This window comes from Ambystoma mexicanum, chromosome 6q, assembly GCF_040938575.1.
Source record: "Ambystoma mexicanum isolate Mex_15411 chromosome 6q, UKY_AmexF1_1, whole genome shotgun sequence".
In the NCBI taxonomy this organism is placed as follows: domain Eukaryota; kingdom Metazoa; phylum Chordata; class Amphibia; order Caudata; family Ambystomatidae; genus Ambystoma; species Ambystoma mexicanum.
Window position 1 is genome coordinate 393,892,312 of NC_090937.1, and position 26,532 is coordinate 393,918,843.

A 26,532-nucleotide genomic window follows, 5' to 3' on the forward strand; every position below is an offset into this window, starting at 1 on the left:
TCTTCCTCAGCATAATGCACAAGGGGCTCCATGTCCTTTTTGCTACTTGATTTGAGGTTTCTCAGAGGTTTTCGTGAGCCTCGCCTTGTTTGTTTCGGCAAGTTTTTAATATTTTGGGTGTCTTTTCCAAATGAACTAGTACAGAATTGTTGTTTGTGCTTTTATCATGCATCTGTGAAGGACAGCGAGTAGCATTAGCTTCTACTCGCAATCCAATCTCTGAGTTTCCTGTATCACAGTGGGGGACTCACTTTGCACAGTGATTGTAGAAGAAAACGCCATGTCCACCTGGAGCAATTTTTCCCGTCTGCCAGTAAGGAGACAGTAAGGGGACGTAGGGTGGGTTTATCTGGAATTTTATTAACTGAACCGTAGATAAACCCTCCAAAAAATGCCCATTTGTCAGCCATTGAGGTGATGGTATTTCGTTCCGGGAACTCTTCAGATATCCATTCATAGGATTTCACCAATTGAGATAGGTTAAAATTTAGAGCGTGCAACACTGAGCCTGAGGTGTTAGGGGCTTCATTTATTGACATACCCAAAGCTGTTCTCATAAACATGTTAATAGGAGATTCTGGTAATTGCAAGGGTGAAGGATGATCCCAAATAGCATAGATTTCAGCGACTCGGTCAAAACCAAATACGGGGATCGGGAGAGATTTGTATCCCGGATAGACTATGGTTCGGAGGGAAAAGCTATTCTACGTTCCTGTTGATCTGTCATATTTGCCTCATTAGAGTGTTGTAGTAGTCCCTGGAGTTGCGCTCCGAGATTAATACAGCTGTTTTTAGGATTGTATTGTCCATTAGGGATATATGAGGAGCGCTCACGGGAGAGATCTTTTGTGACTTCTTCTGTGATTTGCACATGGGGGTCGATGTGTTTACTGCGCAAGGAATATGAGCTCATTTATGGCATACTGGCTTGTGCTTATTCGGTCGGTGGCAGCAGATATAGTCAATTAAGGTATATAGAGGGTAAAACACTGGAGACTTAATCCAGAGGGTAAACACTCACTACCAGTGGTTTCTGTGGTCGAACTGCAGGGTTCTGCTTGCTGTTATTCCTTAGGGCTCCAACTTAGCAGCTCAACAGCTTCCACTGCGGACCAAGACAGACCACTTCTGACACCACTTCCGTGCCGCACTCTGCGCACATTAGGAGCTTTTAACAGTGACCGCAGCAGTTCACACAATCAGCCCACCTGCAACAATTAGCACTGAAAAAAACTGCCACCACGATTCTCCACGGCAGACCACTTCTGCCACCACTTCTGTGCCTGCACTCCGCGCAGATTAGGATCTTTTAAGTGTCCGCAGCAGTTCTCACACAATCAGCCCACCTCCAAAAATTAGCATTGGTAAGACTGCCACCACGAGTCTCCACAGCAGACCACTTCTGCCGCTAGTTCTGCTCTTCAAGTTTTAAAAGTACCCTTTATGTTCACGCTCCTGAACAAATCCATTCATTTCATCGCATGAAAAAGGAATCTGTTAACAAAGTAATTTGAAGTGTGAATTCAGAAAATGGACAAAGCATTGAATTTGACATGATTATTCTTCTTTCCCTATCTTAGATGTCACAGTTTATTACAAACACGGTCTTCCTGTGATAAATGTCTTGCTTCCGTCTCGGAAAGAGCGCTGCCAGTTCACTGTGAAACCGATGATCATGACTGTGGGGAGCTTCCTGCAGGACATCCAGAAGGAAGACAAAGGCATCGACACTGCAGCCATCTGCTCAACAGGTATCAAACCAACACGTTTTATAGTGTTACTGATGGCTTTGGACCCACCTGCTTTCTTTAAAACGGAACGCCGTTGTGTTCCCGGTAGAACCCATTTTGTTATAATAGACAGGACACCCTTTTCCTGATGTTGCTCTTGCTCGCTGTTTATCTAGCCTATCTATCTATCTATCTATCTATCTATCTATCTATCTATCTATCTATCTATCTATCTATCTATCTATCTATCTATCTATCTATCTTCAATGAAAAACACTTTAGTTAAAGGTCAGTAAGGTGAAAAACATAACACAACAAAAGCCCTGAAATTCAGCACATTAGGGACCTCAGTACCGGCTTAACTCGGCACATTCCCATTGATATCTGCCATAATGCTATAACCCCCATAATGCCATTTTGTTTGACATTATGAATCCCTTCTCTTATAATATACATATATATGTGCTCTGGGGGTTCCCAACAGGAACACACCGGTTTAAACCGGTCCTAAGTTCCGGAATACGTTGAATTTCAGGGGTTTTGTTGCGTTAAGGTTTTCACCTTACTGACCTTTTAACTATAGTTTTTCTCATCGAATTTCAGGGGTTTTGTTATACCATAGTTTTGTTTCCACACCACTGCCTATGGAGTTTGGCCATGGCCAGAGGCCCTGGCCTTTGGCCGTTCCCACTTTGTATTTCAGAACACTAAACACTAAAAAATAAATATATACATTCTTTTTCCATACCCGGCATCTAGGTGCTAGTTACAGTGAGGATGGAAGGCAGAAGTATGCATTGAGGTTAGTTGAACAGATGAGTTTTGAGTTTTCAAACAGGGAGCTCCCTGCTCTTTTGCAGTTGAATCTTGGCGTGACGAGGCAGTGACTGTGAGCTGATCTTAGTGTCCTCACAGGAGTGTATCTGTTGAGTCTTTGAGCAAGGTATGAGAGTGCATTGTTAGACAAACATTGGCGGTTGATTAAAATAATTTTAAATATGATTTTTTTTCTGACAAGGAGCCAGTGGACAGATATTCTGGCTTCAGAGATGTGGTCATGCTTTCCCAGGTGCAGTGCGGCACAGAGAGTGTTTTGTATTATTTGGAGTTTGTTTAGGTTTTTTTCAGTAGTGCCACAAAGTAGCGTGTTGCAATAGTCTAGTTTAGATCCGATGAGCGCTCGTGCAACTGTGGGGCGATTCTCTATGGAATGGAAAGGTTTGCTTGCATTGATGAGCTACGTGGCATGAGGAGGAAGCAGTGTGATTAACTTGCCGTGACATATTGAGTGTGGGTACACCCAAGGTTTTTACAGATGAGACAACTGGGATTTTGTAGCCATCGATGATGAAGAGATTGAAGGTATTGTCCAGTTTGGAGAGGCAGGCAGGAGTTCCAATGAGAAGCAACTCTGTTTTCTCATCATTCAGGCAGAGGCTGTGCGTGATCATCCAGGTTTGCATCATTTCGTAGATGGTGTTCACTTTGAGGGTGTCATTTGTGCAGTCACCAGTAAGGGGATGAGTATTTGGGTGTCATCGGCATAGTTTGTGAAGGTGATACCTAGAGAGTCGAGGTAGTCAAATAGGGGCTTTGTGTAGACATTGTAGAGGGTGGGGGGTCATAGGAGCCTTGAGGGACACCGCAGGAGATTGGTGTGGGTGGGGCAACAGCATCGCCGGCGAAGACTCTGTATGTTCTGTTGGCAAGGAAGGATGCGATCCATTTGGTGGCATCAAGGGAGAAGTGAGCAGAGGACGTGAGGTGGTGGCAAAGAGTCTGCTGGTCGTCGACAAGGTCAAAGGTTGCAGAAAGGTTGAGGAGTAAAAGGAGAGTGAGGTTTCCATTGTCGTTTGCATCATCAAGTTGGTTCTTGAGGTCTAGGTGGGCTGGATCAGTTCCATGTCTGGGGCAGAAGCCGGATTGCCGAGGGCTCAGTGTGTAGTGAGTTTCATGGAAATATTGAATTTGGATTTATGTGACTCTGTCGCTGATTTTCAAGAGGAAGGGCACGCACAGAGGTTATGACCGGTAGTGAGAAGGAATATCTGGGTCCACAGAGGATTTTTTGAGCAGAGGGGTAATCCAGATTCCTTGAGGGTGGATTGGACAGAGCAGGATTCAAAGGAGGAATTAACGATGTTGTTGATGAGTGGGAGCAGGGATTCTGCACACTCCTTTACAAAGGATGCTGGGCAGATGTCAGCTTTATACCTGGAGGGTATGAGGCCATGGACTATGGTGGCAAGGTCGGAACCAGAGATGGGTTGGAAGTAGAAAAGTGGGAAGTCAGTTGGTGTTCTGGGCTGATGGATGGGTGGCAGGGCAACAGGCGTGTGGGCGAGTTTGGTGTTGATTTTGGCTTGCAGTTGTGCAATTTTCCCAGTGAAGGCATCTTGGACATTGCTACACCAGATGTTATCTTGCATGACAGTGGATGGGGCCAATAAGGTGTTTCTAGCTTGGGTATTGGAGGAGGCATTAACAAATCTCTCATAAGTGGCAGCTTTGGAAGTGTGAATGGCGTGCGTGTAGTTTAGAGAGATCTTTGAGCAGAGGGATTTGCTTGCTGTATTAGGCTCTTTATGCCATGCGGTTTTGGCTGCCCTCTTTTTTGCCCATAATTCGCGAAGATCTGTGGTGATCCATGAGTTGTGGTGACTGTTGTTTTTTTGCTTTGCAAGATTTGTGTGGGGTCAGGGAGTCAACTTCCTTGACTAGCAGCGAGTTGTAGTGGTCCACAAAGGCTGCTGTATCATGGAGAATGGGTAGAGGATGGCTAAGTGAAGCAGTGAACTACAGATAGTCGCAGCCACCTGTTATAATTTCAATGGACTACAGATACCCACAGGTATCTGTAGTTATCGCATACCCACGTGTTATCGGGAAAAATGGTGGGGGAAAAATGTTTCCCTGTCCTCCCATGCACTTAAAATGTGCCCTCATATGTGCCTGCTCCCCCAACTCCCATTATAGCTTCCTTGCCTCCCCTGCCCGCTCCCATTCCCCCCAACACTCATTACTGTGATGCAGTTTCATATCAGAATTCGGGTAGATGCGGGTATTCCCTTCAATACCAGCGGATATTGGAGAAACGTATGAGCTCCGTCTTCCAAACTTGGTCCCTAGAATCCCACCAACTCCCACATGTCACTTGGTGTCATCTTGCCTGCCCCCACCTCTAGCCTGATACATTTCCAGGTTTTTTATTTTTGGCTATTCGCGGGTATAGCCGTGGCTAGAAGTCACATCAAGAAAAAAAGATAAATGGTGACTTTTTCATTTTTGAAAACCCTCATCCTACAGAGCACCATGGGAGATATATTTCTTTGGGAGAAGGGGGCACCACCTTCTCCGTCATGAATTTTAAAAAGTACTGAATGTAATAACCTCAAACCACAAAAGGATCGCGAGTCAATGCTTTGTGCACAAGTTGTTTTGGAATTCGTCCAATTCCGTCCAGTTGCTTTCCCTGTGCGTCGTGAAAAATGTGACCTTTTTTGTCTATGGAAAAATTAATGGGGACTAGGCAGAAAGTGCTTTTTTTTGTTTTTATTTTAAGAACTTTGTTTATTTTGTAACTAATATTTCCCAAATGGTCAAGTCTGACGGGGGCCTTTGCGTACAATATTGTCTGCAAAATTTCAGCCAAATTCATCATCCGAATTGTTAGCAGTTGTGTTTTTTAATTTTATACGTTTTTCACATTTTCCATAAACAGAACAAGCAATTACATAAAGCGTGAATCATTTATACTCCTACGTCGCGTCCCCTTTCCTCCATACTTATGGGACATTCTTCCGTCCTGTGGGACGGGACTGGAGCACTTTGTAAAAAGCATCACATTTTTCAAAAATGTGTCCTTCCTCTCTTTTTACGTGGGGTACCGCACACGGCCATAACCCCGCCCTATTTGGCTCCGCCCAGCGCATCGCCCATCAGTCCTTTTCTCCGCTTGATCGGGACTGGACGCACTTGCTTCTTTGGAAGATTTATTCCTTCCAGTGTCCTCCTCTCCTGCTCCGGCTCAGCGGCCGCGAGTCCGTCTATGCCGTTTCAGTTAGATTTTCCTACTTGTTCTTCTTGTCAGTGACGCTTCGCTAGGGCAGATCCCCATCCTCTTTGTTTAGAGTGCTTGAGTCCGGACCACCGGTGGAACTTGTGCTTTTACTGCGACTCCCTTTCGGTCTGGGCGCTTAAATGTCCCCCACATTGCATTTTCTTACTTTCATCGAAGAAAAGAAGAAACGCCCGGTGAGTTCTTTTACTTTTTAGAGCACCCCGGCCCGGGGACCCCTTCCCCGGGGTCTTCCCGGTCTGGGAGGAGCGTCAAAAGCTCTATTACCGGGGCTTGCCCTCAGGTGCCTTCTAGGCCTAAAAAGTGTACCAGAGTTTTCTCCGAGGGCCTCCGTAAGAGGCCTATTGACACCGGATTACTATACGAGGCTGTTAAGACGGATTTCTGAACTCTGTCCTGGTGGCGCAGAAGTTCAGAAGGCCAACCTAATTACTTGGAACAGGGTAACCTCTGGACAAGCCAGACCAATCAAGGTAGCGATCGCGGCGGTCAAGACTAGGTCTCAAGAGGGGTGAGGGTGACTGAAAGCCCGCAATGAGCACGCAAAGCAAGAGCGCTTACAAACTACTCCAAACAGTTGTTATATCAAAAATAGATACACATTTATTTTAAGGCCTTTAAAATAATGACCGTAGCGAGAAAATCACAATATCACAATACTAAGCCAACACATACCATATCAACACAATATATATACAAATACAACAGTCGCTAGCGTTATAAGCACGAAATATGTAGTCCACCTGAAAGGGAAGGAAAACAGGCAGTGCGATAACGCTTTAGACTCAGTTCGCCTTCAGAGGCACCTAACTAGATGGAAGTCCGAGCCCTGCGAAGAGTGGAGCCTTGTGCTCAAAGTACCTGCCACGCCGGTGCCAACGGGCAAAAGGGGAAGCTCTTCGGAGGAAGTCAGGCAGTTCGGGTTAGTGCACAGCAGAAGGAGAACAGGTTCCGCAACTCAAGCGCAGCCTCCACAGCGGGCAGAAGCAGAGCGCGAGTACAGCCAAAAGGGTGCTGTTTTTACACAGCAGGGAAAAGCAATGGGATACTGCAGGAGGGCGACCAGATCCTAACTAAACTACTCACCGGTCCCCGAAGCAAGCAGACCCAGGCTTCTCCACGTTAGTTTCAGCAGCTGGCAGGTTCAGAAGAGCAGGGAACGCCTCGTAGTCGTGTAGAGCAAAAAGACGTCCCAATCGACGAAACCAGCACAGTTTGTTGCCGCAGCAGGACAACGGAGCGGCCGTGTGTATTCGAGCCAAATGTACACTCCTCCCTTCAGACTTGGGAACGCCAAGTGTGCGAAGCGTGGGAGAGTGACAAGGACTCGAAATACAACACAACCTGGCGGCAGTTAGAGCAGGACTCCCTTGTAAACTGGTCAGTCAACTGGATGGCCCAGAGACACTTCCAAAGGCTTACTTGGCAGGAGTTGATGAAGTCGCCGGGAATAGCTGTTCCTGCTATTCCAAAGGTCGAAGCACCAGTACAGGCCTTCTGGTTCGATCCAAGGAGGAAAGGGTTTCACAGGACGACAGCAGTGCAAAGGAGGATTCCTTCAGCGGGTCACCAGCAATTCCTCGGTCCAGCCTCTTGGTTGCAGGATACTTGGCTCCTGTATTCCTTCGTTCGTGAGAACTCAGGAGATCGACATGGTAGTGGTGTTTCCAGCTCCCTCTTATCCACGGTTCCCTTCGCGCCAAAACGGAGGGGAGCCAATGGGAGATCCGCTCATCAACACACACACCATACGTGGACCAATCACGGACCACGGTGGTCCCAGGCATTCACACTACCCTAGACTCTCTGGCACCCAGGATGTGTATTGGGACCAGACATCCCTGCCCACACCCTGGAGGCACACAAACGACATGTAGAAGCCTGCGAAAGCAACCACGTTTCGCAGGAAAGTACATGCCCAAATAAGGAAGGCCCCGGGTCGCTCGACCTGGGGAAGGTGAAGGGAGCAAGACGGTCAGTGGACAGGACAAAGGAGCCTCGTGGTCTGGCCATTTTGGGAGCCAGGCCACCATTTTGGGTTCAGTGCGAAAAACGTGCTCAGAACGCCAAAAGGAGCTCAAAATAAACAAAACGATCGCTGCCACCATTCGAGTCCCTGAATGACTTGCACCGATCAAATACCATCCTAAAAGAGTATCTAGGGCCTGTCGAAGGCTAGAGACCCAAGAGAGCTGTAACTTAGCTTACAGTGCCCTCTTGTGTCATGTTGCACTAAAGCCGCAACACGATAAAAGAAACTACGGGAAACAGCGTTCCCCGGTACTGACTGTCTTAAGGGCATGTCAGTTTCCCCGTAAGAAAGGAGCGAAAGCCCAGAGGAGTGCGGCAGAAGGCTGCACTTCTCTGGCAAAGTCAAGAACAAGGTGAAAACAACAGCAAAAAGTTTAGGGGTTGCCACATGGAAGGAAAATTACTTACAATTACGAAATCTTTCCTAACACTCGCCCCTCCCAGACTATGGACAGGGGGAACTAATCCACCCCTGGATGAGTCTCTTGTTTAGGTCGGTAAAACATTCTGGACAACCCATCAGCATTGCTATGTTGGACACCTGGCCTATGCTCAATAGTGAAGTCGAAGCCTTGTAGACTTATGGACCACCTAAGCAACTTTGGATTCTCCCCCTTCATGTTCATTAGCCACTTTAACGGCTTATGGTCAGTTTGCACAGTGAAGTGGGTCCCATAGAGGTAGGGCCTCAGCTTCCTTAGGGCCTACACAACAGAGAAACATTCTTTCTCTACCGTGGACCATCTGAGCTCTCTGTCCTTAAGCTGGCGACTAATAAAACCGATAGGGTGTTCCTTACCCTTCTCATCTACTTGTGATAGTACAGCTCCTATCCCAGTGTCAGAGGCATCCGTCTGCACGATAAAAGGTCTTTGATAATCAGGGGCCCTAAGCACAGGGGCCTGGCACAAGGAGTCTTTTAAGCCATTGAAGGCCTTCTCACACTCGTCGGTCCAAGTTACCTTCTTGGGTTTCTTCGGAGTTGTGAGGGCAGTCAGAGGGGCAGCTATGGTGCCATAGTCTGCCACAAAATTGCGGCAATACCCCGTGAGTCCTAAGAAGGCTCTCACTTGGGTTTGCGTAGTGGGGGTAGGCCAGTCTTGTACTGCTTGTACTTTACTGGGTAGAGGCTGTATCCTCCCTCCACCTACTTCATGTCCAAGGTAAACCACTGAGCCTTGTCCAATCTGGCATTTACTAGCCTTTATGGTCAAGTGGGCTTTCTGAAGAGCCCGGAGCACAATCCTGAGGTGTTTCACATGGTCTTCCCAGGTGGCACTGAAAACTGCTATATCGTCCAGATATGCAAGACAGAATTCGTCCAACCCATTCAACACATGATTCACAAGCCTCTGGAAAGTGGCAGGTGCATTCTTCAACCCGAACGGCATTACCCGGAATTGGTAAAGGCCGTCTGGAGTAGAAAATGCTGTCTTCTCCTTGGCATGTTCTGCTAAAGCTATTTGCCAATAGCCAGCAGTGAGGTCAAACGTGCTGAGGTACTTGGAGGCACCCAAAGTATCCACCAGCTCATCTGTTCGAGGCAAGGGGTGTGCATCTGTCTTGGTGACAGCATTCAGAGCCCTGTAATCCACGCAGAACCTCAATTCAGAAGTGCCTGCCTTTGGAACCAACACCACAGGACTGGACCAAGGACTACTAGAGGGTTCAATCACCCCAAGGTCTAACATCTTGTTGACCTCGGTCTTAATATAAGACCGTACTTTATCTGACATCCTGTATCCCCTACTTTTGGTAGGTACACTGTCTCCTGTGTCAATGTTATGTTTGCACCAAGGTGTCAAACCAGGGGACTGTGAAAACAGGGGGGAAAACTGCCTAAGCAAACTTTTCACCTCAGCCTGCTGATCAGAAGTCAGGTGAGGGGCCACTCGGACACCCTCAACGGAGCTATCTGAAGGACCGCTCTGGAACAGGTCGGGGAGAGGTTCAGACTCCTCTTCCTCAACGTCTGACGCCAGTAGCAGTGCTGCGATTTCGACTCTTGGGACGAAAGCCTTCAGCCTATTCACGTGAAACACTTTTGGAGCCTGTCCAGGCCTTCCAAGGTCCACTAAATAGTTCACCTCACGCAGGGGCTCCACCACTGTGTAAGGGCCGGACCATTTGTCCTGTAAAGCTCGAGGCCTTATAGGATTCATGATCAGGACTTGCTGACCAGGTGTAAAGTTGATGAGGGAAGCTTTCTGGTCGTACCAATGTTTCACCAGCGCTTGCCCTGCCTTCAATTTATCACTAGCCAAGCCCATCAGAAGTACCATCCGTTTTCTGAGCCCTAGCACATAATCAACTACATTGGTAGTAACAGGGGGAGTGGGCATCTCCCATCCCTCTTTGACGATGGCTAAGGGTCCCCGTACGGGATGACCGAACAGAAGTTTGAAGGGGCTGAAGCCAACACCCTCCTGTGGTACCTCTCGGTAGGCAAACAGTAAGCATGGTAAAAGAAGATCCCATTTTCTTCTCTGAGGCTCCTCCAGAGCCCCAATCATGCTCTTTAACGTTCTGTTGAAATGTTCCACCAGACCATTGGTCTGGGGGTGGTATGCAGAAGAGAACTTGTAGGTGACCCCACATTCTTTCCACATAGCCTGCATATACTTCGACATAAAGTTGCTGCCACGATCTGACACAACTTCTTTAGGGAAGCCAACCCTAGTAAATATGCCGAGTAAAGCTTTTGCAACTGACTTGGCAGTTAGTTTTCAATGGGATGGCCTCAGGATACCTGGTTGCATGGTCGACCAGCACCAGGATAAACCTATTGCCCGAGGATGTTTGCGGGTCAAGGGGACCAACGATGTCGATCCCTACCCTTTCAAATGGTACCCCCACAACTGGGAGCGGTACCAACGGAGCTTGGATTGTCGCGCCAACCTTACCAGACAACTGGCAGGAGGCACAACTCCTGCAGTGACTTTCTACTTGCACCCCCATCTTGGGCCAGTAGAAGTGCATGGATAACCTTTGCTTGGTCCTCTTCATACCAAGGTGACCAGCAAGGGGAACTTCATGCGCCAACTGCAGGAGGAAGGGCCTAACAGCAAGGGGAACCACCAACCTCCTATGGTCTCCTTTTGTAGACTCTGTGGGCTCACTATACAGGAGTCCACCTTCCCAATAAATCCTATGCTTCCCAGGAGGTTCACCCTCAAGCTGGGAGCAGGCCTGTCTCCTTAGGCCTTCCAGAGATGGGCACTCACGTTGGCCTTTACTGAATTCGTCCCTATCAGGACTTCCTTCAACTAACAAGTCTTTTAGTTCAGGATGATCGTTGGGGTCGAATACTTCAGGCATCGCCACCTCCTCGTCAGGCCCGGGCGATTGACCAACTTCCTCCACCGCAGTGGTAGGCGAGCTCGGGGGAATATTCTCTTTCCCTCGTCTTGACTTGTAGACTCCTTTCGCCTTGGGTTTCCCCTTTGGCTGGGGCGGCGTATTGGACTTGGCCAATGCTGCCCGTGCTTGAGACCGTGTGTAGGGTCTTTCGGCAGTGTCTCCTACGAGCCCTAAAGCTCTGAGATCATTACCCAACAAGACCTTTCCCGGGACGTTTCTCTGAATGCTCACTGGAATCCTGACTGCTGTACCATTTAAAGTAAGATTTACAGGTATTACTGGAAACATACGGAGGGGGCCGTCAGCCAACTTAGTGGGCATCAGAGTAGCTCTGGCAACTTCCTCTGAGTCTACCAAGGTAGAATCCACTACAGTGCGACTGCACCCACTATCCCGAAGAGCTGGAGTATCCACTCCATTGATCAGCACACTGTCTTTAAAGTAGTGCTTGGTATTATCCGGAATCCTAGCATAAGCCTCTGCGACTTTAGGCTCCCAGGAACCCAGGGACACTAAAACTACCTCAGCCTCTATTCCGCTGGGAAATGAGTCTGAGGAGAAGGAAGCTCCTGTAATCTCTTCTTCCTCGTAGGAGGAGAAGGCCAGATTAGCGGAGTGGACCCCCAAAGGTCTAACCTTACACCGGGGATGCCCCTTCACATGGTCAGTTGCTCCACAAGAAAAACAAGCCCCAGTGGGTCTGTTTACGTAGGGAGGCTTATTGTAACCAGAGTTCTGTTTCGGAGGCGAACCTCCACTACCCTGTGAGTTCTCTTGTGTCGTACCCTTGTTTTTCTTTTTGTGGCCCTTATGGGAAGAAGATTTAGCAGATTCCCCACCCTCCATATCTTTGGACTTTTTCCCTTCCTCCTGCTTACCAGGATGAGTTTTGTCCTTATGGGACACTCGATGTGACACCCATAAATCTGCTGCAATGGCCAGCTTCTTAGGATCTATCTCCTTCGAATCGGCCAAATGCTGCTTAAGCTCCGGGGAAGAAGAAGCAAAAATATGTTCCAGCATGACAAGATTTATCATGCCTTCGAAGGTAGAAACCTTATAACCTTCAACCCAGCCAGTTAAGTTTTTCAAAGATTCAGCGACATAAGATACCCAAGTACCACCTTCCTTTTTCTTATACTCTCGAAAACGCTTTAAATATTGGGCCGGAGTCTTTCCAAACTTTAAAATGAGAGTTTGCTTTAACATTGCGAAATCAGCTCGCTCAGCCTTCGACATTTCCATAATGGCACTACAGCCAGAATGGGGCAGTCTACTGAGCAACCACGCAATCTTATCAGCAGTGTCAACTTTTTGAACCTTGCATGCATACTCAAACGCATTCAGCCAGTCCATAATGTCATTCCTTTCTTCATACACACTGAGCAGATCTTTCGGAAACCGTGGATGAGAGGAGGCCCCAGACCCATGTCCAGGACCCTTGGACCCATTTGCAACCTGAAGCTTGGCCAGTTCCAACTGGTGATCCCTGTCTTTTTGTTTTTCTGCCTGTTCGATTTTTAGTTTTGCTATGCTGAATTCAAGCTCCTGCTGCCTAAACCGCAGCTCTTGCTTCTTGAATTCAAGCAAAGCATCCCCATCAACACTGGCAGAGGAAACATTAGACATCACATCCTCCCTGTCCTCGTGGTCGCGATGGATCAGTGCAGCGGCAGAACCGTCGGTTCTACCAGTGAGAGCAGCCCCACCACCTTCTGCACTGTCCTCGGAAGTTATAGCGTCAAGCTGCGCTTCCTGCCACGCCACGATTCTCTGGATCATTTCCAATTTAGTGCCTTGAGAGGAAACACCTCTCTCCGCACACATCTTCTTCAATGTTTCTGATTTGGAAGCATTTAAAGTTAACAAGGTATTTGCTTCCATACTGTTTGATAGGACTATGGCCTTTTTAAAGTTATATTACAACAATTCACTACGTGCACTGTTTGGAATAACCTGAAATGCCTTAGTTCGAGCGCAACACTGGATACCTTCAGTCGTATCCCACCGCTGTACACCAATTTGTTAAGACGGATTTCTGAACTCTGTCCTGGTGGCGCAGAAGTTCAGAAGGCCAACCTAATTACTTGGAACAGGGTAACCTCTGGACAAGCCAGACCAATCAAGGTAGCGATCGCGGCGGTCAAGACTAGGTCTCAAGAGGGGTGAGGGTGACTGAAAGCCCGCAATGAGCACGCAAAGCAAGAGCGCTTACAAACTACTCCAAACAGTTGTTATATCAAAAATAGATACACATTTATTTTAAGGCCTTTAAAATAATGACCGTAGCGAGAAAATCACAATATCACAATACTAAGCCAACACATACCATATCAACACAATATATATACAAATACAACAGTCGCTAGCGTTATAAGCACGAAATATGTAGTCCACCTGAAAGGGAAGGAAAACAGGCAGTGCGATAACGCTTTAGACTCAGTTCGCCTTCAGAGGCACCTAACTAGATGGAAGTCCGAGCCCTGCGAAGAGTGGAGCCTTGTGCTCAAAGTACCTGCCACGCCGGTGCCAACGGGCAAAAGGGGAAGCTCTTCGGAGGAAGTCAGGCAGTTCGGGTTAGTGCACAGCAGAAGGAGAACAGGTTCCGCAACTCAAGCGCAGCCTCCACAGCGGGCAGAAGCAGAGCGCGAGTACAGCCAAAAGGGTGCTGTTTTTACACAGCAGGGAAAAGCAATGGGATACTGCAGGAGGGCGACCAGATCCTAACTAAACTACTCACCGGTCCCCGAAGCAAGCAGACCCAGGCTTCTCCACGTTAGTTTCAGCAGCTGGCAGGTTCAGAAGAGCAGGGAACGCCTCGTAGTCGTGTAGAGCAAAAAGACGTCCCAATCGACGAAACCAGCACAGTTTGTTGCCGCAGCAGGACAACGGAGCGGCCGTGTGTATTCGAGCCAAATGTACACTCCTCCCTTCAGACTTGGGAACGCCAAGTGTACGAAGCGTGGGAGAGTGACAAGGACTCGAAATACAACACAACCTGGCGGCAGTTAGAGCAGGACTCCCTTGTAAGCTGGTCAGTCAACTGGATGGCCCAGAGACACTTCCGAAGGCTTACTTGGCAGGAGTTGATGAAGTCGCCGGGAATAGCTGTTCCTGCTATTCCAAAGGTCGAAGCACCAGTACAGGCCTTCTGGTTCGATCCAAGGAGGAAAGGGTTTCACAGGACGACAGCAGTGCAAAGGAGGATTCCTTCAGCGGGTCACCAGCAATTCCTCGGTCCAGCCTCTTGGTTGCAGGATACTTGGCTCCTGTATTCCTTCGTTCGTGAGAACTCAGGAGATCGACATGGTAGTGGTGTTTCCAGCTCCCTCTTATCCACGGTTCCCTTCGCGCCAAAACGGAGGGGAGCCAATGGGAGATCCGCTCATCAACACACACACCATACGTGGACCAATCACGGACCACGGTGGTCCCAGGCATTCACACTACCCTAGACTCTCTGGCACCCAGGATGTGTATTGGGACCAGACATCCCAGCCCACACCCTGGAGGCACACAAACGACATGTAGAAGCCCGCGAAAGCAACCACGTTTCGCGGGAAAGTACATGCCCAAATAAGGAAGGCCCCGGGTCGCTCGACCTGGGGAAGGTGAAGGGAGCAAGACGGTCAGTGGACAGGACAAAGGAGCCTCGTGGTCTGGCCATTTTGGGAGCCAGGCCACCATTTTGGGTTCAGTGCGAAAAACGTGCTCAGAACGCCAAAAGGAGCTCAAAATAAACTAAACGATCGCTGCCACCATTCGAGTCCCTGAATGACTTGCACCGATCAAATACCATCCTAAAAGAGTATCTAGGGCCTGTAGAAGGCTAGAGACCCAAGAGAGCTGTAACTTAGCTTACAGTGCCCTCTTGTGTCATGTTGCACTAAAGCCGCAACACGATAAAAGAAACTACGGGAAACAGCGTTCCCCGGTACTGACTGTCTTAAGGGCATGTCAGTTTCCCCGTAAGAAAGGAGCGAAAGCCCAGAGGAGTGCGGCAGAAGGCTGCACTTCTCTGGCAAAGTCAAGAACAAGGTGAAAACAACAGCAAAAAGTTTAGGGGTTGCCACATCGAAGGAAAATTACTTACAATTACGAAATCTTTCCTAACAGAGGCCCCTCTTGTGGGGGCTATTTGTGAGCCCAGCTCTACTGTGGCGGCGGGTACCGAAGCTTGTTTCAAGGTCTCCTTGGCTGGAGCCTCCCGTAAAAACATTGGGGTACACCCTGAGGCCTCAGTTGAGGCTGTTAGTACCGAACAAAAGTTTGAGGCCCGTGGTGAAGGGGCTTTAGATACCGGGCTCGGGTCCGAGGCGCCTCATTTGGTGGCTAGGGTGACCCAATAGTTCTGAGAGGCCTATTAAGGTCTTGTCGGTGAGGTGTGTTCCTCATCGCTCCCGTTCAAGCGGTGACACCAGACCTGTTGATGGGGCACGGAGTGAGGTCTTGGACCGTAATTCCTCCGTTACCGGCGGTGCCGAGGTCCTTCCGCTGAAGGCTTCTCTGGCTGATAGCATGTCTCAAAACAATTCTAGACCTCGCAGTACCGGTTCAGCCGAGGTTCCTTGTATCAAGGCTAAGATGAAGACCCCTGACCCACCTGGGGAGACCCCTGTCTCACTTCAACATGTGTCACAGTTCTCCTCAGGTGCTGACAAAACGGTGGTCGCTCCTGCCAAAACTACGGAAGCCATTTTGGATACCTCCCTTACAACTACGCCATCGGCCCTAGGTGTGGGTAGTGGGTTATCAGGTGAACATCGATTTCCTTGTGCACATCCTTTTCATCCAGTTTATGACTGGAACGCTCGGATGCCCCTACCGCACAATGTCTTGCTTTCTGCGGCATCGGCACCCTTGATTTATGTGGACTCCAGTGGAGAAGGGCCCTCTTGGCAACCCTATCCCTGGCATCCTTGGAATTACTCCGCTCATGAGAGGCCTCCTCCAGTCGCGCCTAAATCATCGGCGTAGGATGTCTTTTTCGGCAAGTTTCAAAGACTTTTACATTCCGACCCCATGAAGGAGTATTTTCAAGGCTTGTTTAGGGAGATATGCCCGCCTGTGCCGACGGTCCCAGCTGCGGCACCTGTCGTTCCGCCAGCGCCGCCTTTACCAGCTGGACCTCCCCCGACTCTTCCTCCCTTGCCTCCGTTGACCCCAATGGACAGGTCTATGGGGTGCCTGATGCAACTCAGCCTGAGCCGGATCTGTTGGACGACGCACAAGAGGATCAGGACAGCAATGATCAGCCCCGCTCTGTCAGAGCCTTTCACGACCGGGTGCTGGACATGATTTGCCTGTTGGATGTTCCAGTACCCGATGGACCCGCTGCTGCAGGAGAGCGTGCTTTCGGGGGCGTTCACCTTGTCTCCTTCGGAGCGTACCGGCTTTTTCTTAAAGACTATACCTGACTGGGGACAGAATGGTGGATCTGGTGGCCACGTGTCAGGTCTTTGCGCAGTCAGGGAGCATTCGGCCTGGTGGTTCCAGAGGCTTCTGCGCATCATGGCCTCATGTGTATTGGCTCTTCCTCTTGCTTGACTCAAGATGAGGCGGACGCAGATGGCTCTTCAGAGTTCTTGGCGTCAAGCTGTGGATCCGGACTCCAAAATGAGATCGATTCCAGCTTTCATGAGAGCGGACCTTTTGTGGTGGTCGTCTCAGGGCAATCTATCGTTGGGCATGGCTTTTCAGGACCCTGCTCCGCTGGTGACAGTCACAATGGACTCTTCCCTTCTGGGGTGGGGTGCGACGTTGGACCTTCTTCAAGTTTCCGATCTCTGGTCGCCCCAAGACAAGCTCCTTCATATAAATCACCTGGAGCTCCTGGCGATCTTCCTGGCGCTCAAGGCGTTCAGGCCGGTCATTGTCAACCAAGTGGTCCGTGTCCGCACGGCGAATGTGGTGTCCATGTTCTACATCAACAAACAGAGGGGTACCAAGTCCCCTCCTCTTGTGGATCATGCCATTCAGATTTGGGAATGGAACGGTGCAGCATGGCATCTGGCAGGTGGCTGTACACATCCCGGGCCAGCTGAATGTTACTGCGGTTGCCCTCAGCCGACGAACGATGGTCAGCTACGAGTGGGAGTTGAAAGTGGAGGTCCTCTTACAAATCTTCCAGTGTTGGGGCACTCCAGAAGTGGACCTCTTCGCAACGTCGGCCAACAGGAAACTTCATCTGTATGCCTCCAGAAATGGACTGGGAGCCTCCTCTCTGGGGGATGCTCTCAAGATTACCTAGCACAATATGAGGGCCTATGCTTTTACACTTATGCCTCTGATTCATCAGACAATTTGCAAACTGAGGAACACAGTGAGCTCTTCTCTTCGGCTCATAGCTCCGTGGTGGCCGGCCAGGTTATGGTTTTCAGAGCTTCAACATCTGTCGGTGTGTGCACCGATCAGGCTTCATTGGTTCCCGACCTGCTTCACCAGGGAGATCGGCAGATGTGGCACTTCTCCCCACAATCGTTCAGCTTGGCGGTATGGTGCCTGAGTTCAGATCTTTAGAACATCTCAACCTGTCTGCTGATAACATGTTCATTATTCAGGCAGCCAGGAAGCCCTCAACGAGATCTCAATACAGGAGCAAATGGCTTTGGTTCTGCCACTGGTGCTTAGCCAAACAATTGGACCCCAGGGTGGCTACGATCGACACAGTGCTGTCCTTCGTCTCTCACCTGGCAGAGTCTGGCATTCATGTCCTCTCATGCAGGACTTATCTTTCGGCTGTTGCCGCCTACTTATCCACGGACCAGTGTTCTTTTTGACTATCAAATCCAATGGTTAAAAGGCACTCTGCGGTTCTAATGTGTCTTTACCCTCCTGTTCGCAAACCGCATCCGACGTGGGATCTGAACGTGGTCCTTACGGCATTGTGCCATAAGCCCTTCGAACCAATCGCTACAGTAGATCTTAAGCACCTTTTGTGGAAAGTGTCCTTCTTGGTCGCTGTGACTTCGGCAAGACGTGTGACTGAGCTCCAGGCTTTGCCGGTGGAGCATCCCTTCTTGGTCTTCCACAAGGATAAGGTTGTCCTGAGGACGAATCCTTCTTTCCTGCCAAAAGTGGTCTCTGATTTTCATCTAAATCAGTCAATCTCCTTGCCCGTCTTCTTCCCAAATCCGGCTTCAGAAGCCAAAAGGGTTTAGCATTGCCTGAATGTTAGAAGAGCTCTTAAATTCTATCTGGACAGAAAATCTGAATTTAGGAGTTCTTCTCAACTATTGGTGACCTTTGGTAATCCGCAGGGTAAACAGGCCTCCAAAGCGACTATCTCCAGATGGGTTGCTGCCTGTATTATGGAGTCTTACACTGTTCAGGACCTCCAACCTCCTAAAGGGATTCACGCACACCTGGTACGGGGCAAGGCAGCTGCTGTTTCCTTTCAAAAGTATGTCCCCTGGGAGACCATTGCGAAAGCGGCTACATGGGCCTCTCCATCAGCTTTTTGTAAACACTACTGTTGGACCTGAGCTCTAGATCTGATGCTCAGTTTGGCCAGGCCGTGCTAAAAAACCTTTTTCAGTAGAGGTTTTCCATCCACCTGTAGTTCCTGTGAGGAGTGCTTGGGAATCTCCCATAAGTATGGAGGAAAGGGGACGGGACGTAGGAGTATAATAAGGTTACTCACCGTAGTGACCACCTTACTCCTAGTCCATAGTCCCCTTTCCTTCATACGCCCGCCTGCCGCCCCCTCTAATAAGGTTCCTCTATTATTGCTTAAAGATCTCTGACTTGGCGATAGAAAAGGACTGATGGGCAATGCGCTGTGCGGAGCTAAGGAGTGCGGGGTTACGGCCGCGTGTGGTGCCCTGTGTAAAAAGAGAGGAAGGCACATTTTTGAAAAATGTGATGCTTTTTACAAAGTGCTCCGGTCTCGTTCCACAGGACGGAGGAATGTCCCATAAATATGGAGGAAAGGGGACTATGGACTAGGAGTAAGGTGGTCACTACGGTGAGTAACCTTATTATACCTCAACAGCATAAATATCAGCATAGCAAATCACATAAAGTATGTAACCCACCCAAAAGACAATACACAAAACCACACACCCTCAACAACCCAACAAACCTCAACATCCAATCCTGTAACACTATCTCAGACACCCAGATTAACCATGCAACTCCTTGAAAGACGTCCATAACTCAAGATATTTCTCAGTCATATCTTATCTAGCAAACAAAACCTTCTCAAAACTCGACAAAACTTGCAATTTGTAAATCCAATCCTCCACCTCTGGCTTTTTCTGTGTCTTCCAGACCTTCATTTTTTGTTTGACAGCCACCATCAATGACTTATCTATTTAGTGGCTATTCCCTCGGACCACAGTAGATCTATTGGCCTTTGATAGTAACATAGACGGCAATGGTAGATGAGGAAATTACATACCCATCACCAAGTCCAATTTATCCAAGACATCTTTCCAATAATTGCATACCCTTGTACACTCCCACAACGCATGCAGTAAGGTACCCACCTCCAAACCACAACCCCAGCACAAATCATTATCCATCAATACCAGTTTATGCATGCATACTGGCATCCAATACAAATGCCCAGTACTTTCTGTTGAATTCATCTCAAATTCAAGCCCAGCTTTGCCCTAAACCCTGCCTTCAACACAAATTCCCAATGATCTATGTAACCTCACACTGTAAATCCACCTCCGACTCCCACTCCAGCTTATCCCAGCGTTCAAAATAGGCTGGTTTCATAGGGATCAATTTTTAAAAAAGTAGAAACCATGCGCGGGGCAGTGTCAGAAATATTACATAACCCTGCCCTTTTCTCAAGTGGTGACTGCAGCAAACTCAATCTGTGTACCAACAGCCTTCGGAGCACTCTATACCTATCCCTTTCCCGTTTCCCCAAGTAAAATCTCTGTCTCACCGCTGCAAAACTCAGAAAATTCTCAATCCTCATAACATCACCAATCCTCAGTAACCCCTTCGAGATCCAGCTGTGCCAATTCAGAAACCGATTATCAATCTGCAATGCTGGTTTGTGCCACAGTGAAGCCTCATAATTTAGCCACCAACACTGCCCATTATCCTTGAAACAAGAAACAAGCGCCACATGGGTGGCCTCAATAGAAGGCAAACTATTGCGTCCAGGTGTCCGTTTATTTAAAGAATACATATTTTGTCTAATGAATAGGGCTGCACAACCTCTCTCTCCTCTCCACCCAACCAGCATGAACTCCGTCTGATAATTCTCCACATCAGGATAACCAAACCCACCATCATCAACAGGACGTGTGTTAGGCAGAAACCTGTGCAGTTCCCTTAGGGACCACTGCAAAAGGCTTAAGACTACAGGTGTTGGCAGTAAACCCAATTGGTAGCAGTCTGTACCACCCAGATTTACCTGGTAGCTGTGGCTGAGCAGCAAGACTTCTCTCAAGAAGAGTTAGACAGTATATAGAGTATACAAGATAGGTACCAAAATACAGTAGCACAGGCAAACACTGACCAGAGCTTTGGTATCAAGTATATCATTATTTATTTAAAGACACACTTACAAACACTCTAGCACTATTATTGTAAGCAAGTTCAAAAACACAGTCACTATTAATATATATACATCCCTTATTCCTTATTAGACAAGTCTTAGTTAACACCACTTATTTCCAGACAGAGGTGAGCGCTTAACTAAAGATGGCACTCCAATAAGTTAAGAAAAAGGGAGGGAAAAAGGCAGAAATCAGGAACAGCACACAACACAATACTTTAGAAGCACTCAGCAAGGCAGGAAAGTCAAAGTCTACTGGTGAGCCAAATGTTCAGAGGCCAGGCTCCCTCTTGGAGAGAGTAGGACACCAATATGCCCAAGATCACACAGTTAAAAAGGCTTGGAGAGTCTTGCAGAGAGTTTAAAAAGGAATCAGTTCAGCTCAGAAAAGTTCAGTTAGCCAGCATAGGGCCAACCCAAGTGGTAAGTTGAGGATTTACGAGACACCCCACACAGACTGTTGTGAGGGAGGCCAGGGGGACACAGTACCTTTAAAGTGGATAGAATCCTCCAGCGGGGGCAGTTGTTCCTGGCAGTGGATGCAAGTCGCGGCGTCGTCCAGAGGAAGAGAAGATCTCGACGTGGAGGAAAGCTGAAGGTCGTTGCACTGTCAGGGAAGAAACCAGTCGCGGAGTTCTCCGGTAAAAAAGGTACTACCCTTTTATTCGCGGTAGTGGTAAAACGTGGTATCCCGGTTGCCGGGGTGCTTGGCACAGGCAAGGCGGCCACAAGATGATCCGGGGAGGCGAAAAGGTGGGCAAACTGGTTATCCCCACCAGTCAAAGGAGGAAGACCCTTCAGGATGAAGATCTCTTCTGTCGTTGGAAGAAGTGGTGAGTCGGTTCAGCAGGGCTCCACCGGTGGTGTCGTCGTTGCAGGTCGGCTCAGCTTCTCCCTTTTCGGATTCTTTGGTCCTGTGGCGACGTCTGAAATCCCAGTCCCCAAAGCCCTGCTTTTATGCAGAAAACCCCCATTCATTAGTCCTAGCTGTCACTCAAACATGCCGCCTGTCTCACCACTGGGCCAATCACACAAGAGTGTGACTTGAGTTGCTGAGGCAACTCAGTCCAGGGTGCCTAAACCCCCTCCCACACCCCCGGTGGTACCCAGACAGAGTGGCACCACATTGGAGGGCTTCTGTGCAGAAGCCCGCCAAAAGTGGAACAAAGGGCTCAACTTCGGGTTGGAGTCAAAGAAGCGAACACAAACGCCATTTTGGAACCGAGTTCTGGCAAAAAAATACCAACCGGTGAATTAATATTCAATAAATAAACCGGCGGTATGTTTGAGGCTATGTTAAAAAGTATTAGCCTCGAACAATGGGAAAATCCCATAGGGATATATTCGCGGTCGAATATAAAAAGTAGTATCCACTGCCAACAGCCAGAACTCGCTCAGGGGGGACTGGACAGTGCCCCCTCAAACAACAGACACAGGGGCAATCGAATTGCCCCTACCAGTACGCCCACAATATGATGGTTTGTACTGGTTCTGTTCACAATTGAGGACTAGTAAAGCCAATGGTGACTTTACATGCCCTGGGAGACAGTAGTCAGTCCCAGGGTACAGAGTCTAATGTTTGGGGGTCACTATGACACCCCTGCGTTACTGCACAGAGGGTGCTGTGTAACACACATACCAAAAACACATGAAGCCCTATGGAGTAAAAGACCCCATAGCCCATAAAACACGTTACAAAGTCAAAGGATATCTCAAATCATGTCTAAGAGTGTGAGAAAAAGAGTCTCACTCTTAGCAGGAGAAAAAAATAAACCCCAAAAATCCAGCAAAGCTGCTGGGGGACTCACTAGGTTTGGGAAATTAGTCTTAAAAGAGAATTCTCCCTAACAACGTGTCAACATAAATCTTGGAATTCTGGGCCTCTTACTACTCCACAGGAACTTCTGAAAGTCCTTGTCAATCCTCTGCACATTTTTCCCTGTGAATCTCAGTGGTAGAGACTGCATAATATAAAGTACTTTTGAGAGAAGTGTCCTTTTTATCGCGTTTACCTCATCCCAAACACCTAACTTCAACCTCTCCCATCACCTCACATCCTTTAAAATCACCTTAATCAATCTATCCACATTATAATCCACAATCCTATTCAAGTTACGTAAAACATAAATCCCTAGATACTTCACTTGTTGATCCAACCATTTACAATCCCAGGAACCAAACAATCTGGAGTACACATAGAAGACAAAGGAAAGACCTCAGTCTTGTCCCAGTTAATCTTGTGCCCAGAAAATTGTCCGACTTCTTTGAAAACTCTCCCACAATACCTTTCCTCGGTTTGGACAAAAGCACAGGCATGTCATCTGCAGATGACAAACCCTTTAGCTCCTGGCTCCCTACACATATACCACGGATATCCACTTCCTGCCTTATGCGAGCTGTAAGCGGTTCCAATGCAATGTTAAATAAAAACAGGGAAAGAGGACAACTCTGCCTAGTACCCCTCATCATGACAATTTCCTTTGGAAGGACTCCATTCAACCAAACCTTAGCCTTTGCTCCAGCATGAAGCCAACCTACGGTCCCCCAAATAACGTCCCCAAACCCCATGTCTCTCATCATGCATTCCAAAAAAGCTCAGTTCACTCGGTCAAATGCCTTTTCTGCATCTCAAAAAACCATTGCAACACCAGCGGTAGCACTCCCACGTAGCCCCAAAATATTGATAAGCATTCTAATATTATCATAACCAAATCGCTGCAGCATAAACCCAGATTGTGTCCAATGAATAACTTCCCCAATAACTTGTGAAGTCTGTTGGTCAAAATCTTCGTAAGGCTCCAAATCAACATTAAGCAAAGATATCGAACGATAATTATGTTCTTTATCCGGTTTTGGGATCAGATTAATAAGCGCCTCTCGCATAGAAGGGCATAGTTCCTCATCTCCCAGCATAAAATGATATAGCTCACATAGAAAGGGGACAACTGAGTTTGAAAAAGCTTATAAAATTCCCTTGGCACTCCGTCCAGACCTGAAGACTTACCAGCTTGAAGTTGGGAAATAGCTGTCATAACTTCCAATTCTGTAATCATAGCCTCTAAGACCATTTTACTTTCAGGAGCCAATTTGGGTAAACAACCCAAATCATATGAAAAAGGGTTTCTGATGCTTGTGAATCTGCTTAGAATCACATGCTGTGGATATAGTCCGACATCTAGTGGTATTCGCAGAGTATTACATCTTTCTTTCGAAGATCGAAAGGGGACATTGACATGGGCGTGACTGTAACACTATCCCTAACGTCACGTGTAGTGTACCCAAAATCCCTCACGCGTCGAGGTCCCTCAGATTGTTTTTTCCCGCCTAACTAGTTGTTCGCCTTATGCGGAGCTCGCAAGAGTTAATATTGCTCAATATTGTTACTTTGTCCCACGGTCTGCAGTCGTCTAGTCTCTTGACTGCTTCTTTTCGATGACTGCCTCGTGGACTTCCTGCCTCCGAAGACATCCACTACTGCTCAGCGACTGGTGTACTGAGCGACATCTGTCGACTGCGTGGCCTTGACCCTCCAGCCGGGCCATTACAGTAGGGAGAGTGGGGCCCGGGGTTTATTCTTTTTCAAGAATGAATTTCCTTTTCCCTTCTCTTTCCCCATTTGGTCTTGCTGCCATCTACCTCTGCTATGTAGAGGATGCCCTTTAACTTTTGTTCGTCGTCTAACAGCAAATTCCTGTGGAAGGACACCCATCACTGTTGCAATAGGTGTCTACCTCGTGACCACGACAAGCGTTCTTGTAAGTCCTGCAAGCTCTTTTGTCCCAAGACGTTAAAGGACAGGCAGACAAAAAGGTGGGCGGCCTATGCAATGCAGGCCGAAAGTCATTGCCCCGTTGATGCCGTCGCTTCGGATGACGAAGACTCCTGCAGCAGCCATGGCTCCAAACTGGAAGCCATAGACCTTTCGGCAGAACCCTCTGGTTCCCAAATGCCTGTCCCCGGCTCCGACAGACAGGCCACCGGCTCTGTTATGGGAGTTCACACCCCGGCGACAAGGGCATACACGCACCACCTACGCCAAAACACACAACCCCTAAAGCCTCCTCGACGGACACATCGAAGAAGCGCGCAACGCCAACAGACCCACCGAAACCTTTGACGGTGTCTTCCAAGCATCGCGGTTTGGCGCCCTCCGCTCAACCGTCTTCTCGGCATGCGACTGGGCTTTCTTCTCACAAGAGCGTTCCCCCCAACCCCTAAAAAAACACACGGTCGCTGACACGCCATCCAAGGGCGCACAAGCACCCAAGGCTTCAGCGGAGTCGTCAACCACGACGGCGCCAGTAGGCATTCAGCCGCTGAAAATACTTTAGTCTTGCAGCTATTATTTGGGCAGCGGAAGAGCACAGGGGCAACCCTTCTCGCAGAGAGGAGTATTCTGAAGCCCCTCGTCCTCTATCAAGGGCGTTATCAGGAAAATCTACCCCTTCTGACCAGCCTTTTCCACCTCCAGACCCTTCTGTTCTCAGATTAATATATTACTCCCAAGAGACCAAGGGAAAATCACCCCTGCCCCATTCCACAAAAAGTGCAGAAGCTTTCCATTCCTACACAAGTCCACCAAGAGGAGGTCTTTGATTACATACAAGGACAATCCTTTTCATCAGAACACAGCTGACCAGGACCCGGATTGGCATCAGGATCAGCCAGCAGATCAGGGGCCTTGGCTTTCACCCATACATACCCCTGATCCAGACATTATTTGTCTAGATCCACCTTCACCTCAACAGAGGCAGTCATCACTTGTGGATGACCAAATGTTATTTAATGCCATCCTAAAGATAGCCACAGATCATTTTCAGATCCCTAGACAAGAGACAGTCCCTGTCTCTGATTTCTTTGTGGATATTCTCAAAGAAAATCCTCCCACTGGTCAGGCTATTCCATTACTCAACTCAATAAAAAACGCCTAGCTCATTCTTTGTCACCGTCCCTCAGTAGGGCAGTCAATACTCGAGTTGAGAAATTGTTCCACCCCTCTCCAGCTGACCCTATGTATATACAAGGACATGCCACACCAGACTCCCTGGTTGTTACAACCACTAGAAAAGGGCAGGGGTTCCACTATCCACAGCGGAAGCTCCCCTGGATAAATATTGAAAAAAACGTTCTGCACTAGGGAAACTTACTACTTTTGCGGCCTATTCTACCAGAATAGCTAATAATATGACTCTCCTTGCTAGTTACAGTGACGTCCAATGGGGCCTGCTCCAGGAAGGCCTTCAAGCGGTCACAGAGCCCACGCGATCATGCCTGCTGGCGATTGTGACTGAGGGCAGACAGGTGACCCATAATATATTAAAGAACACTCTAGATGCTGCTGAGACTGCGGGACATACATCTTCTTAAAAGACATGCCTGGCTTAATATCCCAGGCTTCAAACCAGAAACTCAGGCCTCTCTGTTAAATAAACCTGTGAAAGACTCCAACTTATTTGGCAAGGCTGTTGATGACGCCCTGGAGAATGCTAAGAAAGAGCATGAGACGCTGAAATCTCTCAGCCAGATCACAGCCAAGCCCTTCCACTAGCGAGGAGGCTCAAATTCACGCTGTTCCATTCATGGCCATCCTTTCTCCCGGTCTCCCCATGGGCAATATAGTTACGGAAAGTACCCCCTGGTCCTCCAGCCAGGGCTCATCCGGTAACAGCCAGTACCAGCAGAGAAGTCAGCGTAGAGGCAAGGGTAGAGGCATGAACTGGACTCCAAGAGGCTCTGCAGCCTCCACCGCAAAATGACTTGCCAGTTCAGGTCTGCTCCCATGCCTCCCCGGTCGAGGGTTGTTTGTCATC

At 48.4% G+C, this 26,532-nt stretch overlaps 1 protein-coding gene across 3 annotated transcripts in view; it reads left to right on the forward strand.

Moving 5' to 3' along the window:
• The window catches only part of MCUB (mitochondrial calcium uniporter dominant negative subunit beta), an 824,863-nt gene that overhangs the window by 487,198 nt on the left and 311,133 nt on the right, over positions 1–26,532 (forward strand). For all 3 annotated transcript variants that reach the window (XM_069630878.1, XM_069630877.1, XM_069630879.1), the window contains one exon: positions 1,581–1,751. In XM_069630878.1, the coding sequence (XP_069486979.1) occupies positions 1,581–1,751 (171 nt within the window). The remainder of the gene's footprint in view (positions 1–1,580; positions 1,752–26,532) is intronic.